Source organism: Agelaius tricolor, unplaced genomic scaffold (assembly GCF_023055355.1).
Source record: "Agelaius tricolor isolate 1412-34295 unplaced genomic scaffold, bAgeTri1.0.p SCAF_32, whole genome shotgun sequence".
Lineage (NCBI taxonomy): Eukaryota > Metazoa > Chordata > Aves > Passeriformes > Icteridae > Agelaius > Agelaius tricolor.
This window is the reverse complement of record NW_027269292.1, coordinates 1,289,233-1,307,839: the sequence shown is the minus strand read 5'-3', so window position 1 is coordinate 1,307,839 and position 18,607 is coordinate 1,289,233. Positions and strand designations below refer to the sequence as shown.

The 18,607-nt window shown below is 40.0% G+C and overlaps 1 protein-coding gene across 7 annotated transcripts in view; it reads left to right on the top strand.

Moving 5' to 3' along the window:
• The window catches only part of CA10 (carbonic anhydrase 10), a 207,727-nt gene that overhangs the window by 22,268 nt on the left and 166,852 nt on the right, over positions 1-18,607 (top strand). For 6 of the 7 annotated variants that reach the window (XM_071451268.1, XM_071451267.1, XM_071451266.1 and 3 more), the window contains one exon: positions 16,463-16,537. The exons of the other annotated variant lie outside the window; for it this stretch is intronic. In XM_071451268.1, coding sequence (XP_071307369.1) covers positions 16,463-16,537 — 75 coding nt within the window. The remainder of the gene's footprint in view (positions 1-16,462; positions 16,538-18,607) is intronic. 7 annotated transcript variants of the gene reach the window in all.

Sequence of the window (18,607 nt, the reverse complement as noted above, 5' to 3'; positions counted from 1 at the left end):
TACTTATGCCAAATATACCAAAAAGTTGAGCAATTGAATAAAATACCACCCAAAGGAGAAAAATTGTTCTTTTACTGTGAGCTGTTTCTGAGATAGGGGAGAGGGAAGAGTGTAGATCTCCTTTCCACTCAAATCCAATCTACTGTTATCCCTATAAAGACTATTAGACTAAATATTGCCTTACAACTGCTGGGATAAATATTGAGCATTACTAGATTGACATTGAAGAAAAGCATCTTTTAAGAAAGCCTGAACTCAAAGTTTATTATTTTGGGGTAGTCTCCTGGTTCTTTGGGAGTAAACAGATACTACTTATTTCATTACTATCTGAGTTTGCTCTTTGCACTGTCCTGACATCTCCCACTCACTCAGGCTTGCTTTCTGAGGGCAGAAAATAATGAGCTAGAGTAAATATCATCACCATTGTGTGAATGTGCCCCTGGCATAGACCTACATCCAACCAGCAGAGCTGGGCAGCAGCAGCGCAAATCCAGTGCCACATTCTTCAGCTCTTCTTCAACCCAGCTGAGGGTTGAGAAAATCACAGTTAAGGAAATTCCTCCTCAGAAAGAAAGATTCTGATGCAGATGGGTCACAAAAAACCTTGTGTTTGTTCTGTACTGGTACTTGGTGCATATTTGAAATCATCAGGAGAATTCCTATCAGTCTGAATGCTTTGGAATGCCCCGGGTGTAAGCTGCTGTGAGAGCAGCATTTATCAAAGTGTCGTGTTCAGCAGAGTGCTGCGTCAGTCTTGTTAAATCTGATTAATCATCACTTGGACAAGAAAACTGTTGGAGTTAGACTGATTGCTGGCATTACTTAGAGGAGAGTTATAGACTCAAGTTCCTTATGCTGTGCCAATAAGAGGACCATAAAAACACATGAATTGGAGAGCCAGGGAAAGAGAACATGATCTAACTTTGGGAGCTGGAGACACGCACAGAAGGGATTTGGCCAAAAGTCTGACAGAATAGTTTGAAGCAGCTGCAGCTTGATTAAACTGTTTGTTCTCCAGTGCAATAATGGGGTCGTCCAAGTGACCTGTATTTTACACTGGCTGTACCGTATGACCACAACAACTTCCTGGGGGCTAAAAAAAAACCAACAAAAAAAATACCAAAACCAAAGAAAACCCCACAAACAAAAACAGTCTTATCAACATATTGCTGCACAAAGTTGTGTTGGGGAAAAACAAAGAGATGCCACAGACACAGTACCATAAGGGTTTAAGAAAACACATGATTCCTTTTAGGTACATGACTGGATTAACTCCAGTCGTGTGGAAGGGTGAGGATGACTTTGAGTAACATAAAGTCAGTTGGCATCTTCTGGTACTGTGCTTAGTTTCCTGTGTAGCTGAGGGAAAACCTGGCTTTGCCTCATGCCAGTTGCTGTGAAACTGGCCTGGGATGAAGTTGAAAACTGGGCAAATGACCTTAGTGTGAGATCTTGCCATTCTGTCATTCAGTTTTGACCCTAAGATTCTGTCTAACAGTCTGAAAATCAAATTTACAGAATCAGTGGTATTGTTTGTTGCATAATTGTATGGTCACCCAGCCAGAGATGGTGGACTTTGCTTGTGTGCAGGATTCATGAGCCCTCACTGGGTTTCTCTGGTGGTCACTGTAGAGTTTCATGAATAGCTCAGCAGGAATTTATGCCAAGGGCAGAACCAAGATGAATTAGTTCAATGTCTCCTGACAATTTTAATATCTCTGAGGCTAATGTCAAACTTCCTTATTTTGTGTTGACACAAGCAATATTTTGTTTATTATAGATTAATTTCAGTATTCCAGATATTTATTTAGAAACTGCTAATCTCCTGAGTAGTTTGCATAGCATTCAGGAAGTTATTTCAAGTGGGCTTGAAGATTTCTGAAGCTGGCTGAGATCCTATGCATGAAATTCAGTATATTCTACTTCGAAGATCAACAGACTGGAAGTAACTGGAGTCAGACTTCTCCTGTCAGCATCATTACTGATTTTTGTGTGCCTTTCCACCCTTTCTTTGGCTTTTTCATTTGTACCTCAGAACTTTTCTTTGCCTGTAAATCCAAGGCTTGAGTGGGAAAGGCTGAAAAATGGCGAAGGAGGTGAGTACAAGAGACACCGTGTTTAGGAATTAGATCTGTAGGTACACATATCTCATTGTTTTGTTTTCTCCTCCACAGTGCTCAGCATATGAGGGAGACTCAGCAGGCATTTTTTAATGGATAATCAGGTATGGGCTGGCTGTGTCTCCAGGGTTTGTAGTATGTTATGCAGGCAGCTGCACAGCAATGAATTTGCCAGGGTTATTATTCTGCTTTGTTCATTGAAGCAGTCTCTGATCAGAAGTGAGTACAGTAAGAATCTTAACTGAAAGAAATAAAGCCACTCTGAATTGGCCTCAATTCAAGGACATTTCCTTCTATTCTGGTATTTTGAAAGCTGGTGTACTGGCCCTCTAGGAGTTACTGCTGTTAGAGTATATTGTTTTGTGCTGTTGCATTGTGGTTGTGGTTTTTAAGGTTAAAATCTATTTCTGTTAATAGATGGACAACTGTTTAGTATTTTTATAAATTAAATGAGGAAGCCAGGGAGTATTATTGATGGCCAGGCATCAGAAACTTGAACAAGATGGTGTAAACTTGAACAAGGTGTAAAGCTCTCCTCTCTTCAAAGGACATTGAAAACTCCTAGTTATCTCTGCTTTAGATACCCCAGGCTTGAAAGAAAGGAAACACATACATTTAAAATCTGTGACTGGTATTTCCAGTTCCTTGGTTTTGCCCTCACAAGAAAAAAATTCTTTCCTCTTGCTACTGGAAGAATAAATGATTGCCTGAAACTTTAGTGGATTTTGACTTTGAAGAAAAAGGACCACACAGATGAAAAGAGGGAAAGCTTGGAAACCCCTGATGAAATCTCTGCAGTAGCATAATTCTCCTTACATTTCTTTTGAAATAGATACATTTTTAAAATTCCTACATTTGGTGGCTTCTACATTTTTTTTCTTTTATCTGTATCCAAAGTCTCATATGTCAAAAGACTGGTGGGCAAAGCCATGAGCAATAGGTACTTAAATGAAGGCAGGCTTTTTTTTCTTCCTGGGATTTCTGCATCAGTAATTTAGAAAGCAATTAAAATTCCAGACCAAAAAAATTAAGCAGGCAGGTTCATCACAGCCAGCATGAAACATCTTCCATCTTAACTTCAGAACTAAAATGGAGAGGGAAAAGAAGCAAATCCAAATTACTGCTTTTGAATCATGGCTTAAGTGGTTGGGAAGGATGAATAGGGGACACCCTTGCAAGGATCAGGAAGCCAAGAAATGCAGTTGGGCTCAGAAGGAATTCAAGATGCACTGTTTCTAGTCAGGAATATTGTTAGTTGGGATAGGATAACAGAATAGCTGTATCCAAGTGCCAGAGTAACACTGCTGCCTCAGGAATCAGCCCAGAGAGTGGGAAGGAAATTATTTCTTCCAAGATTAGTGGACAAACACAACTAGATGGATGGTAGAAATACTCTCTGGGCAATAGTCCACAGAACTGCAGGGAACCAGAAATCGTTGGCAGGGAGGTATGGAGAGTGATTTTTCTCTTGGCAAGGTTGGGATCATGACAAAGTAAAAAAAAAAGTATTTTAAAAAAGTTCTTTCACATCTTTACCTGACACGCAGGATAAACAGTGCTTCCAAGCTGGTACAATTCTTAGGAATGTCTTTTGAAAATAGTCCCAAGTATGGGACTATAGAAGCTGTGTGTTTAGGCAGTTGGTATGGATGCCATCAATGTAATATCTAAGCAGTAATTAATGAATTGGAATTTGACACACAACATGGCTGGCAACTGGGATGAGCAAAACATGTTTTCTTATCTGTCTTGCCTTATTCTGGCAGCTGTTCTGACTAGAATGTCTTTTCCTCCTGCTCCTCAGTTCCTCCACTGCAGGTTCAGTTTTTCCATAATGGTTTCCCATCTCTTGTTTTAGAAGTTTAAAAAAAGCTGCTCTTCCCTTTCCTCTGGGTTTGGATAACTTCTAATCCTAACATTATTGTTTGTGTAGGGTAAACAAGTAGAAGTAAAAAGTATGCTCCATTTTATCCATCAAGGTTACTCTTCATTTGGGCTACAGGTTGGTGAGTGGATTGAGGTGTTGATAAGGTTACTTAATTTTCTTCTCTACTTTCCTAACCATCATGTTGTGTTGTAAATTCAAATTAAGCAAAGTAAGTTACTGCTGGTGGCACACAGTGTTCAAGTTTGTCTTGGGACCAGTTTAATACAAATTGGATTCTGGGCTTACTCTTAATTTTATTAAATTATTTTGGGTTCATTAATGGTGTGGTCGGGAAGCATAATGGCACTTCACAATGCAGCATGGCTTTGGATGATGCAGAGCTAGATTATCTACTGGCTTTTCGAGGACTCTTAAGACTCGTTGCTCTAACTTCCGCCAAACATCTCAGAAGCAAATATCCTTCATTAATCTTTTTTCTTGCCTCCAGTGATAAACACTTATTTTTCACAGTTTTTCCAGGAATGTGAGTGAAGAGAGCATAAAAAATCCCTATATTGTTAATGTGGACCTTGGACTTCTTTTATAACCTATGACATGTCATTGTTTAGTAGCACACAGAAACAGAGCTGATGATGTTAACCTTTTGGGACAGTTTAAAAGGAGTTTCATAAGTTCATTGCTATACCAAGATTCTGCTACACTTGCCATGTATAAACTGCGGTGGTGATGGTGAGGAGCAATTGCAATAAGGCCATACTGTTTCAATTTTCTGTCATAATGCCACTGCCTCAGTGGATCCATAGCTTGGCTTATCATCTTAACACTAGATTGCTTCTTGATTCTAGAAAAGATGTAATTATATGGTGTCCTGTCCCACTGTAAAAGGGGAGTCAAGGAGGATTCTTTTTGATAGATTTCTCGGACAAGAATAAAGCACAAACGCAGCAATATTACATCTAAGAACTGTTTATTGATAAAAAAGGGTATGTTTTCCTACCAAAAGAGGGCCAGAAAAGAGAGCAGAGAGGAGGGAAAAAGAGAGACGGAGAGAGAAACAGAAGACAGGGACAGCATTACTGAAAGAACCCTGGTGCTCTGTCAGCATCAGCTCGGCAGACGGGAGCAGGCGTGCTGGAAGCTGCGGTGAGTCTGTGGGGCTCCCGTGATGGGCTGGGTGCGATTTCCAAACAGCAGCAGGCTGCGTGTCCCTTCCATCGGCGGAGAACAGGCTGCCCTGGCCACAGGCGCACTACTGGAGCAGCTGCAGGCCCCAGGATCATGGGGGCAGCAGCCACAGCCGGGTGCAGGCAGCCGCTGCTCAGTGAGGGGAACAGCGGAGCACCAGGCCCTGGCTGGCGCTGGGGCCATGGCTGCTCTGTGAGGGGAACAGCGGAGCACCAGGCCCTGGCTGGCACTGGGGCCGTGGCTGCTCAGTGAGGGGAACAGCAGAGCACCAGGCCCTGGCTGGCACTGGGGCCATGGGTGCTCTGTGAGGGGAACAGCGGAGCACCAGGCCCTGTCTGGCACTGGGGCCGTGGCTGCTCTGTCAGGGAACAGTGGAGCACCAGGCCCTGGCTGGCACTGGGGCCGTGGCTGCTCTGTGAGGGGAACAGTGGAGCACCAGGCCCTGGCTGGCACTGGGGCCATGGCTGCTCTGTCAGGGAACAGCAGAGCACCAGGCCCTGTCTGGCACTGGGGCCATGGGTGCTCTGTGAGGGGAACAGCGGAGCACCAGGCCCTGGCTGGCACTGTGGGTTGTGCGTGCTGTGGGCAATGTGGGAAGCAGCGGCCACGGCTGGGTGCAGGCAGTGTCTACTCCATTGCAGAAGTAGCAGAGCACAGGGCGTCCGTGGCAAGGAGCTGCGTCGTGGAAGTGCCGAAACAGGGCAGGACATGTGGACAGGGAAGACAGCCAGGGAAGAAGCAGGACCGCAGAGAGAAAAAGGCGAGGGCAGGAGGAGGGCCAAGCTAACCATCCAGACGAGCCCCCACTCCCTCCACGGAACACAAAGAAACTGGCTCCCTGCTTGTGTCGCAGTTAACTGGTTTTATTTGCCAAGTCTCCTCCCAAAGCCCTTTTTTCCCAGGCATCTGGGCAATTTTTGCCCCGCTGGCCAGTGGGGGGGTCACTCACAGCCCCATCATGGAAGTCTCCTCTCCCTGGACTGGCTGCCAGGAGAACCTTCCCCAGGGACAGGGCTAACAGCACATGTACAGTCTTTACAGGAATTCTTCACCTCATGAGTAGCATATGTTGAGGCATAAATAAAAATCTGATTGGTCCCTCTCATATGGCCAGAAAAACATATTTTTTTTTACTTGGTGATCTCAGAAAACTCCAGGACATAAAGTTTTAAGTGCTGAGGATTTAGGTTGTCCAGTGAGCTGTGAGATGATCTGGATTAGTGCCCTGTCAGCCCCAGGATGACTGAAAATCTGGGACTCTGAATCCAGGTCAGTATAATGAAAATAATTTTGCCCCTCCTTTGCCATTAGCTTTTGAAGGATGGTGTTGTTTGTCACATTGCTTTTGCTTGGGTGTCAGCCAGGAGAAAAGGACTCTGCCTGTCTCAGGCATGGGCATCAGTTTGTGTTGACTCAAGTTGAGTAAAGTTTGTACAAGACCCACAAGCTACCACTCCTAGTTCTGCTGGGTTCTCAAGGGACATTGAAGGCATCCCTTCCCCTTCCTCAGTTATGTCCCGTGTCAAAACCATGGGAAGTGGTCATAATAATATTGCTTAAGCATTTTGAATTCTCTGTATAATATTAATCTCTTTAAAATGTTTCCATATCGCGTTATGGACTGCAAGTTTCTACATGCTGCAGAATTCCATGGGATTCGAGGCTATGTGTATTTTCTAGGATCAAGCACCTGATACTGATGCCATACCTTTATTTTTGAGGTTAATTGGAAGACCTTGATTTTTTACCCCTTGAGTCTGCCTAAGCAGTAATGAATACTTATTCTGGACACAGTCCTTTCATAGGAAGACTGCTGAAGAAGCAATTTCTCTTTCCTGAAGTGAGAGATTTGGAAAAACAACAAAAAAAAATGTGCCTGTGGTAGCTAACAGGACAGTCCCCAATTGTTTGTGCTACTCCTGATGAGTAATTTTGTGTTTAGAGAGTGGTGAGAGCAGCTGCGGGCAGAAACCCAATGAGACATTGATACTTGAATGTGCTGCTCAGGAAGGAACTTAATGGTTTCCTTTTAGAGGAAACCCTATTAATTTAGCATTAATAATGCATTGAACTTTAAAGCCTCAAGGATATTGAGGCCATTTCTTTGAAGTTGCTGAGTGTCCCCAAACCATGCTGAAATTGATAATTGGTGGGAGTGGAGGGTGTGCAGTGTGATGGAAAATATGAGCTGCTGGGAAGTTGGTATCGTAAGATACCTTGCTGCTTGTTATTGCATTATTTTATAGAGGTTTTCAGACTTTATATCTAGACATAATTAAACAACTCAAGGGAGAGGAATTAACATAACATAGAATAGGCTGATGGGTATGCTGATGCTGCCATCAGAGATTTGGGGAAACACCAAGACAGCCAAATTGTATTAATGTGGTTTGGGTCCCCTGAAGCCCTGAGTGTGCCATCAGTGACTGAGGTGAAAGGTGGTGAATTCCCCACTCCTTGCAATCAATATTATGTTCCAGTTACTGCTATACAGCTATTTTTTTTCCCGCAACATTTCTAACAATACTTCAGCTCTGGAGAAGTTTTGACTCTTGTGCCAGAGAAGGAAGAGAGCAGTACCTCCTTCAAAAGTAATATGAACCCCATAGATATGAATAGGATCTGAGGAAGCACAGACTTGCATCCCTAGTTGGTAGTAATTTCTAGGTAAAACCTTTGGTATTCTTTCACTCAGAGCTGCTCAACTTCCTCAGACAGCAATACAGAAGTTCTCTGTCTCTCAATTGTTCCAGAAGTGAAATTTTGCCAAAGAAAACACAAAACATGTATTATTTTAAAAATTGAAGCAAATAACATTGTGTAATGCTTCCTTCCCCCAGAAAGTTCTTGGGGAGGGCAAACACTGTCTTTTACATTATGTGGTCTAACTCCTGAACATGTGTATTAGTCACATTAAAAGGAAAGCAGCTTTTTAGGGGTGTTTGATATTCTCCAAATTGAGTTGGTGGTGAAGAGTTTAATGTCCAGTTGGGAGTTCTTCATGAACATTATTGGGAATCATTCCTGCTTACAGATAAGCTTATTTCAACACATTTGATAATATTAAGAGGTCAGAAGAAGTTGTTAAATAATTTTATTTCTACCCTCCTAAAAAGCCAGCTAGAGGGGACCAGTAGGTGCAACAGTTTGGTTTGTTACAGTGTAACACCACATTGTCACTGCTCCCTGCATCCATATGAGCCTGCCTGTGTGAAATCTAACCTTTTGGCCAAGGTTTATAATGGGAATCTTATCAGAAAACAAATTCATAATAAACAGAAAATAGACAGAATAGTCAAGTCTCTGTGCCAGAGCAGGGTTCCAATTGTAGTGCCTTACTTTTGCCCTCAGATGTGATAAAATCAGGTCTGCTTTTCTTGTGTTGAATATTGCTTGGAATTCACAGCAGCAGTGAGAGCTTTTTCACGTGGGAATGGAGGAAGAAGGATTTATGGAATTGGAAAGTATTAACTTAATGAAAGAGCATTTGTATGTTTTTTGAGCAAAATGTTACCCAAAAAAAAAGGAAAAAGAGAAAAAAATGGCCTAGCTGATGAAAGCATTTTATTTATTGGTGCCTTTATAATCCTTTGTTTTGTTTCTCCTCTCTCAGCATATGCTGATGCCCACAGTGTCGGCTGTGAGATTCATAAGCAGGCCAGCCTTTCTTGTCCTGTAGCTATTCATCTATAAATGATGCTTTATTTTGTGCCTGAAATGTCTGTTGTTAGGGTCTTTTAATATAAAAAGGCTGCATAAAAACATCTTAAATACAGCTGCAATTATGTACAGACTTGTTTTATACAAACTAAATATTAATTATAGAGGGTCACATCTTTAGCTTATTGGAACTAAGCACTATCTGCTTAGTTCCCCTACTGCCAGGTCCACTTTGTACATGTGTATCATATTTGCTTTAAGAGGCGTTTGTTGGTGTGAGCCAAAAACTGGTACTTGTTATGACTGAAGGTGTTGAAAGTTGTATTTTAGATTGAGCAAGTCTATCTTCCCTCGAAATTTTAGGTAACCTACCCTTGGGTTTAGCAGTCCACAAAATATCCATGTAAAATTCAGAAATCAGAACTACTTAAAATAATTACAAAGCAGGTGTTGCATAAGATTGTGGAAATGGAGTTCAGCAAAAACAATAAAAATTTTTCTCACAGCTTTTATTTTTATTTTGTTTTAAACTGCCCTGTCCTTCCTGTTATCTACAGGACTACATTTCTGTGAGGACTCATTATGTTCTGAAACACTGCAGGGAAATTCCTCTAATTTTAATCTCTACCATTAGGCACAGGCGTCTTGGATTACTCATCAGTGACTGAGTAAGACACCTTGAGTGTGAGGAAGCTGCTCATAATGAACTGTGGAACTCTGATGGAAAATTGAGTAGCATTAAACAGCTAAAGCAATAGGCTTATGCTGGCTGGGAGGGAACCAGGATAAGGTTTCTAAGTGAAGATCACACCAGCATCTAACACCATGTAAATATATCTTCCACTTGCAGTGTTCACCACTGTAATCACAGATTTGAGGATTTCTTTTTCTTGTAGCAGACCCTCTGCCATTTTTCTGTGAATTTCCTATCAAAGCATTAGCAATGACTTAATGTTACACTAAGATTATTATGAAACTAATGGCTCATAGTTGCAGCTGGTTTTATTTTTAATAAACTCATAACTATGCAGAGGGGCAACAATGATAAAAATGTTGTCATATACTTACTGCCAGGCCAATACTGTCAGGTTATAAGCAAGGCTTCTATGATGTAAGATGAGATAAACCTGCAGAATAATTAATAGAGCAATCAGAAGAGCTCAGATCAATAAAATACAGGTGAAGAAAAATCTTTTCCTAACTGCTGCAAGCCTGATTCTCCCCAGCCTAACATTTTTCATCTGTATGAAATGGCAGTAAAGTGAATGGAGAATTCTGATCTGGCAGGGTTCTACTTGTGGCTCAGGCTCATATGTGAGTGACATAAATGGTGCCATCAGATAAAAGCCTTTCTGTGATTCATGAAAGTATAGAACGTAAATAAGTAATGTAGAATGGCTTTTTTATATCTTGCAAATAAGCATATTTACTGAGGAGTGTTCTGTATTTGCTGCAGCTTTTTATATAATGTCAACATCAGCATTCCAGCAAGATGAAGACTTCTTAGCACTGCAAATGCTGTGCAGGTATTCCAGCATCTGCATCATGATACCTGGTATCCAATACAGTGCTATCAGATAATTTTAAATCCATTTATTCACCTAGTAAGAGCTTTTCTTTTTTGAAACATGAGGCTACTCACTTTAGCTTCTAAGCTCGAGAGAGTTAACTGCTGACTTTATGGGTCATTGGCACCTTTGCTGTTTGCATTTACTGTGCATTTTTATGATCCTATATGATGCTGTTTCCTTGTGCATGGAAGCCACTAGGAAACAAGAATGCACAACAACTTGCAGAACTTAACCTGTAATTGTATGCTCCACAATGAGACATACCTACAGTAATCTGACAGAATGAGAGCAACACATGTCATATAAGCTTCAAATAAATATTGTTTCCTCTGCAGCAGCTTTATTGAAAGAGATCTGACATAATGGTGTTGTATCAGAAAAGCTACTAATCTCAGATACCAGAGATTTCAGTGCTAGAGGAGGGAACACTGCACAAATGGAGGTCATTCAGTATCCTCAAGCACTTGGACAACTTTGTCATTTTGGACTGTTCCTGCTAATGGCAGAATGCAGTGCTGCTGCTAAAAATGGTTGCAGAGCTCCTTGCAGGTAACCTTCAGTGTCTGTTCAGAGGGGCTTATATATTTTCATATCTTGCAAAACCAACAGTGTTTCTACGAAGCAAAAGCCGTACTCTGGGTTTTAATGGTAAAAGCAGGAGCCTTGGAGGTATCACAATGTCGGGGTTTTTTTGTTTTTTAAGATATTTAACCCTCTTCAGAAATACAGGATTGCTTTCTAGACCCTTCTCCCCCTGCCAACAAGGAGCTGCTGCCATGGAGGAGCTGCAGTGTTCTGGTAGGACCCACAGCAGTGTCAGAGGCCACACAGAGAGACCATGTGTCTCTTTATGTGGTCCTTGGGTGGAAGAATTGCAGGAAGAGGTACAGTAGTTTAACTGAAATCAGAAGGATGCTGAGAGAATTTTGCTATTTTCATGTGTCACGAGATAGCACATAGGAAGAATCCATTTCCTTGGCAACAATTGTTGAGCCATAAGGTTGAACCTGTTTACTCAGGCACAGAGCCATTCTGTCAGATGGGTATTAATACTCCAATTGCAGAGAGCCTGTGTTGTATGTGCATCAGGTGTGTGCCCCAGATAGCATTCTCAGCAAGGATGGTCCATATGGCTGTTCATTCTAATTTTATATTCCCTTGTACCATTACTAATCCAGGTATGGGTCTGATTATGTGTCAAAAATAGGGAACAGCTTTTTCCCCCTTTGGTAAGTCCTCTTGCCCACTTGCATAAGACAGATTGGAGTGATGGTTTTGGAGAAGTTTCCGGAAGACAGACTTTTCTCCCTGGCCTTACCAGACTTCTTCCTTCTTCATTCAGAGAAATTAGAGCTTTATAAATTTTTTCCCTTTTTAAGTCAAGTCCCTGTGGGCTCCATGCAAGTAAATCTTTGGCACCAAGCTGGATTTCACATGCACTGCAGAGTGGAAATCTGTGTTCAGTCACTCTCTGCATTACTTTGCAGGATATTTTGCCTGGACTGCTATAAAATGTTGAAGTTTCAGAGTTCAGGAAAGAGCACAGCACTGGAGATTGTCACCCTAACTGCCCCCTCACAACCCCACCTGCCTTGCCTCTTGGTTTCCTCAGCGGACTCAGTTCTCTGCACATCAGCAGTGCTGCTAGCATTGCTCTTGCTCTACTTTAGATAAAGCTAGGGTACAACATCTTAGTTTAGTATCGTATTTCCTGTGTTTCATTTTCATGTGAATTGAAGACATAAGGATCTGATATCTGAGGAATGTGTGGAGTGATGCCAGGTCATGCTCTTCTCTGATAGCTGAAGCAACTGCACTGGCATCCAAATATTTAGTACAGAGCTTTGATAATCTAGTTTCTTGCTCATTTCATGCAGCCTGTTCCATACTAATGAAGCAGATATGAAAAAATGTCATAAAACTATTTTTTCCTGCTATTCCTTTTGGAATTAGCTATTGTAAGTATTGGGGTAACCCCACTGAAGCAGAACTGCAGAGCCAGCATATTTCGATTTTGGTTTAATATAAACTCCAAATAATGGATTATATTTCTCTTCTGGACCTTGCATGTATCATTCAGATTGCCCCAGAGTGGGAACAAACAATATATTTTTCAGTTATATACATTTTGGTGAATGCTGATATTAGGCAGCTGCATCTGAAAATACCCGTCCTACCCGAATTCTTAGCTTGCTTTTACCTCTCTCTCTCTACATATATATGATTTTTTCAGCTACTTCTAAAATGCATATGCCTCTTCCTGGCTGAAATGATTTGAGCTGTGTGTATGACTACAAGGTGCACTTTAATGCAGTGTAATTTCCTGGGAAATTTTAAGTAGAAGAATTAGGGCTCTCTCTACTTTGTTGGGACTCTTTAGTATTCTCTCCTACTGCCATTTTGGAATCTTTAAGAACTTCTCCTCCTGAGGACATGAAAGCAAGTGTTGAGATAAAAAAAAAAATTGCAGTTCAGACTGGATAGTAACAATTTTCTGCTCATATATTTTGATTGTGGGTTGGGATTTGCCATTTTGCAAATGTTTGTACAGTGTGGTCTAGCACAACTAAGCCATGCACAGTTGGAGTTCTCCAGGCAATGTTATAAAAACTAAAATATGAGGAAAATTTCATCTGCAGACTGTAAACGGTGCACAGTGGAACAGTCCTTTCAGTGTAACCTATCACTACTCAGTTAATGGGACAACATCTATTCTGCAAGGAGAAATCTGTGTCCACATGTACCCCAACCCACTGGCATGGCTGGATTTTGGTAAGGCAGCATATTGGTCCTTCTGTCAGTACATTTCATTAAAGTACATTTAATTGACAAGTTTTACTTTTGTTTCTGCAATATGCAGTCAGTTAAATCATAAATACTATTTTGTAACTTGATAGAACAGTATTTAATGGTCTTTATCTTGTATCCCTTTTAGGCTGAATTTCACATCCTCTTCATAATTTTTAATGACAGCAACAATTTTTATTACACTGCTGGAACTTTTCCCAGGGTAGTTTTGTTTTTCCTAAATAATATGTGATTTAGAATTGAAACTGCAGCAAAAAGCTGTTAAATCCAGTATCTTCTGTAACTGCAAATGTATGTAAAAAAAAAAATTTGGCCCTAGTGAAAGAGATTGAAAGTGTATTAAAAAGAAGACAACCCCAAAATCTAAGTCAAATGGTGCACAAGGTAACAGAGCTTTCTGTAGCTCAGGGAGAGTTGCTCTAAGTAGGAACGTACCAAGCATACCACAGGTGAAGGCAGAACATATTGGTATATCAGCTCTTCACTCTTATGGAGATCAGCTGAACGTTTGTCTTGCTGCGTGTCTGTGTGCCCTTTGAAAATGCTTCCAATTAATAGTGACTTTACATTTTGACCACAAAATTTGCTCAAATTCCAATTTAAAGACAAAGAGAAGTGATGACAAAGAACAGCAAACATGAGCAATCAAGACCTTTCTGCTCTTGATTTTTCAGGACTTTGGAGAAATAATTTAGGCAACAAGTCTTATCAGGGGCAAACCTCATACAAAGCTTAGGCTTTTTGTTGCTACAACCTTCAGAATACTGATCGGAGAAGCCTTTTCTTGTGTTCCTCCATTGGGCTCCCAGATGCTCTCACACTGAAAGAGCTGCATGTCAGAGACATCAGTCACAAGCAAGTTTTTGGCAAGTTACCTGGGTGGCTGAAGAGGGGGAACAGGCGTGGGTGCTCCAGAATTTGTCAGTTGAAATACATGAGAAAATCTTTTGCCAAAAAATAGCTCACAAAATGTATAGAGCAAAATTGAGTGTTAATGCTGGTGCTGGCTAGCTTTGCTAACTTCTTGCAGTGCAGATTTGCCTGTGGAACAACCAAAACCAAATGTTTAGGTGACCTTAGCCAAGGCAGCAGGTTTGGACACCATATGCCTGTCCAGTTCAAACTCAGAAAAGCCTTTTTCAACCTGTCTATTTGGTGTGCCAGTGAAAGATTGGCCGATATCTATATATTATGATCTCTTGACAAAAAGCAACTTAATATTAAATCAGGTGAGGTTGTCAAAGGGAGCAATCCTGTAGCTGGTTGGGACATTTGGACCAAAGAACTTAATAAAGCACCTTCTGAACCCCAAGAATTGGAGATTCTTGGTTCCTTAACAATGGATTTCTCTCTTACATTTTCAGAGGGCAATTGGCGAGAGAATGATCCTCTGAAATACAATGTCACTCCCAATCACCCTACTTACAGAAACTCAAGTTTTTGGTGTAATTACTCAGATAGTTGGAGTGGACTTTCTGGGGTTGACCAATATCCACGACAGTTATGAAAAGGATATTCGTTCATTTGTGAAGATAGGGCTTGAAAAGATATTCCATCATGCCTTGAAGGTAGTCCATGTAGTATTGGACAACTTACTGTACTAGCAGCTAGTGCTAAGACAGTCATTAAGAAAAAACATAAAGGAAAAAGATTTGTCCATCAATACTAAGAAAATTGCAACAGTGATTTTAGGCCCTGGAAAGCTGCGAAAAGAGTTTCAGCAGGTTTACTTCTACCCCAACTGGCTTCTGCCATGGCATTGAAACAGATCCAGTTAGATGTTGGCTGAGTAAACAAACCAATGCCACATCCATTGCAGTCAGTGATATGCTGACAGACATCAGCAGTGTTAGATATGCTACCCTTCAAAATAGAGCAGCAATTGGTTTTCTTTTACTGGCACATGGACATGGTTGTGAGGAATTGAAGGATTGTGTTGTATGAATACGTCTGACCATTCTGAATCCATCCACAAAAGCATACAAAAGCTGAAAGATCTAACAGCTCAAATGAAAGAAGATGGTGAATCATGGTTAGATGATTTGTTCAAAGGACAGGGCTTTACACCTTAGTTAAGGGAACTTTATAAAATAGGTTTGTATATGTTAGTAGTTTTAAGTGGTGGTACTAGTAGTAGTACCTTAATATGCTTTGGTGTGTGCGACAAATGATGGACAAAAATATCAAAGTTTTTATTGTATAAAAGAGAGATCTAGGAAATAAAATCACAGAAAGTTCTCAAGATCTCACAGAGATGGTAGATACAAGTATAGACATATATGAAGGCTTTGAATTAAGACCTTGGAATGGACGAGACTTATTAGAACTATAAATAGTAGCTACTATCAGATTTAACTTATATCCTTTGAATAGAGCAGATCTTTTATAGCATTAAAATTGCTGTGGTGTAAAATAGTAATGCTTAAAGCAAGTAAGGGAGGTGCCTGAAACAAACAGAAATATGTATTGTAGTAGAGCTTTGTAGAGCAAGGTAGTTAATAAGAAACAAAGTTGAGTTTATTTGTGGCTGTACCAAGAGGGGGAAATGTGGGGAATAGTAAAGGTAAAAAGATTTCCAGAACACTGTAAAAGCAGGCCTTAGAAAAAGAAAGAACAGAAAACTTGAAACTAGCTGCAGCTGCAAAGTCTGAATGTAGAAAAAGTTACAATAGTAAGCAAGGACATGAAACAATAGCTTGAGTTTTAGGCTTGGCTAAGATAGACCTTAGACTCTAGAAAAATATGCTTAGCAAAATAGTTGAATGTTTTAAGCTTAATAATGAAGCATTGTGTATTGTTATTAGAGAGCATACAAGCAAGCATTGTGTGAAGCAGGTGTATGTGTACTTTTAGTGATTGCCTAGAACAATTGTAAGCTTTAGCAATATGCTGTTGGCTATAAAGTTTTTTAAATGCTCTGCAACAAATAAATCTTTGGCTGCTGCTGGCAAGGTGTGAGCTATTGCCATCTTTCTATTGTCTCAACCGTGTAATAAGGTTGATGCTGCAATTCTTCCAAAGCAGAGTATATTTTACTGTGTGATGAACAGGGACAAAGTTCTCCAAGATACATATGCATAGTAGGATTCTATAGATTGAATAAAGATCACCTAGGAATTTGAGTGACTCTTCTGTAGAGGATAGTACCCTGTTTCAAATTATTAAAATTTAGCTAATTAAGTCCTATGTTTTGCCCTAATTTTATAGTTTCTTTGATTATTTCTTTCTAGCTCAACAAAGTTCACCAAAAATCCATGAAGGCTGGTGGGCTTATAAGGAGGTGGTCCAGGGAAGCTTTGTTCCTGGTAAGTGGAATTTTAAAATTTCAGATTTACTTAAAAGTTTTTTTCACTGGAATTAATATGGTTGGGTTTGGATAAGATATTTTGGGTTGATTTGTTTTCATTGCAAAGATTTTTAGTTGACAAGTACTCAACATCACATTATTGTGAAGTGCAGAAAGGTTTCTGTTAATCCATCATCCAAAGACTGTGGCTGTTTTTAAGGGAAGAAATCACTTTGATGACATTCCTGGTTTCTCTCAGTAAAACCAACGTGATGCTGCTTTGTGAGTGTATGTGTTCTGAATGTAGAAAAAGGAAAGGAACTGAAAAGTATTACTGTTAACTGAAATAATTTATCTGTTGCAGCACTTCTAGGTAACAGCATTTCTACAATTTTAGATTAGATTTTAGAGTAGATTAGGACAAGAACCCACTACATGCAATTGTCACTGATTTTTGTTTAGTGAACAAATTATGAATCAAAAAAATTAAATAACTAGGCTTCATTGAGATTTAGTAAATGATAAATAATCAAGTGTCAGCTAAATAGATTCTGTGCAGCATCTTTTCAGTGTGATTGAGATTAACATGCATTAATTGATGTGTATTAGCTATATCTTATAAGGTAAAGTAGTGCTTCAAGTTTTATCATGAATGCATCGAGAAAACTGCTACGTGATCCTTATTTTCTCTTAATAGTAGAAAATATTGTTTGGCTGTTGTGTGAGTGTTGCAATATGACATGAAATGAACGACACACACATTGAGATGTCTAAGGTAAAAAAAGGGCTGTTTATTTCTGAACTCCGATATTTATAGAATTTTAAAAATGGACCATGGATTGGAGGATGAAACTGCTACTTCTTTAACCACACTGGTTAAACTAACAGTCCATCAATTTTCTCCTCTTCTAGAAAGGAATGCAAAACAATCATGATTTACATGAAAAGTGCATGAGAAACTCCATTACAAAAATGAAAACATTGGAAGGTTAGAAGAACTTACAAGAACAGGGCGACATGTGAGCTATTCCTGAGGATCTGTAGATTTGACCTATCATCAGGTTCTTTCACTGTTGAGAGAACTGTTACAACCTGACAGTCATCTGAAATTCCCAAAATGCTGATTGCCTTGTTAAGAATTCTAGTGCAAATGAGATTAAGTATTTCAGCCCACACATTTCTGGCACTGAAATGGTTGTGAAAATCTACAGGCCTGGAGCTTAATTACATATTAATGCCACATAAAGTAGCTTTTCAGATGTACTTGAGATTGGTTTGGGCTGTCAGACACACTCCAGTGTATTGTGCATGTTTAGTTCCTCATAGTGACAGTAGGGGAAAAAACCTGGAGAATATAATCACCTGATTTCAAAATATTGCACCCTTCCTGAGTTGCATAACCCAGGTAGATGCCCAGCAGAAAATGAATGAAAAAAATATTTGCTAAACAGGCCTAAACTTAAAGTTACTGAGAAAAATAATATAATTGTCAGAATGTGTAAGAGCCGTAATGAGGGATGTGGGACTCCAGACGGCTTATTACATCTAAGTTGTCACAGCAGTCCAGGGTCGTGGTGACAGAGCCTGTGCCTACAGCTGTCAGCTCTAGCTGCAAACAAGCCTGAAGACCCTTTAATTTTGGTTTCAATGCGTTATATACTTTTCTTTGCTCAGCATCTTAATACAGAAGAACCATTCTATACCTTGACTTTTACCTATAGCCTGTCATAATTACTATAATTACCGTATTCATGTTACTATTCTCCAATCACTAAAAGTTAGTATGTTACAGTTTAGGCTAGAAGTTGTTTTTCAATTTTCTTGTGGTGGAAAATTCTGAGACCTTTTTTCTACTTGCAACATCGGCAGTGTTGTTTGCCTGTGGTATCTTTCTTCTTGGTAAAAACATCTTGTTTGAGGTGGGTTTATCCTTTGCTCTAAGCCATAAAATCCTTTCTAACTAACATACCCTTTGCCTTCTTAGTTATCCAGTAAAACTGGATCAGCAATTCTTTTCTTCTATATCAAAACCTGCTTTCATTTCTATTCCTTCTTCAGAGTCTACATTCAAAAATCTTTCTGCCAGGAA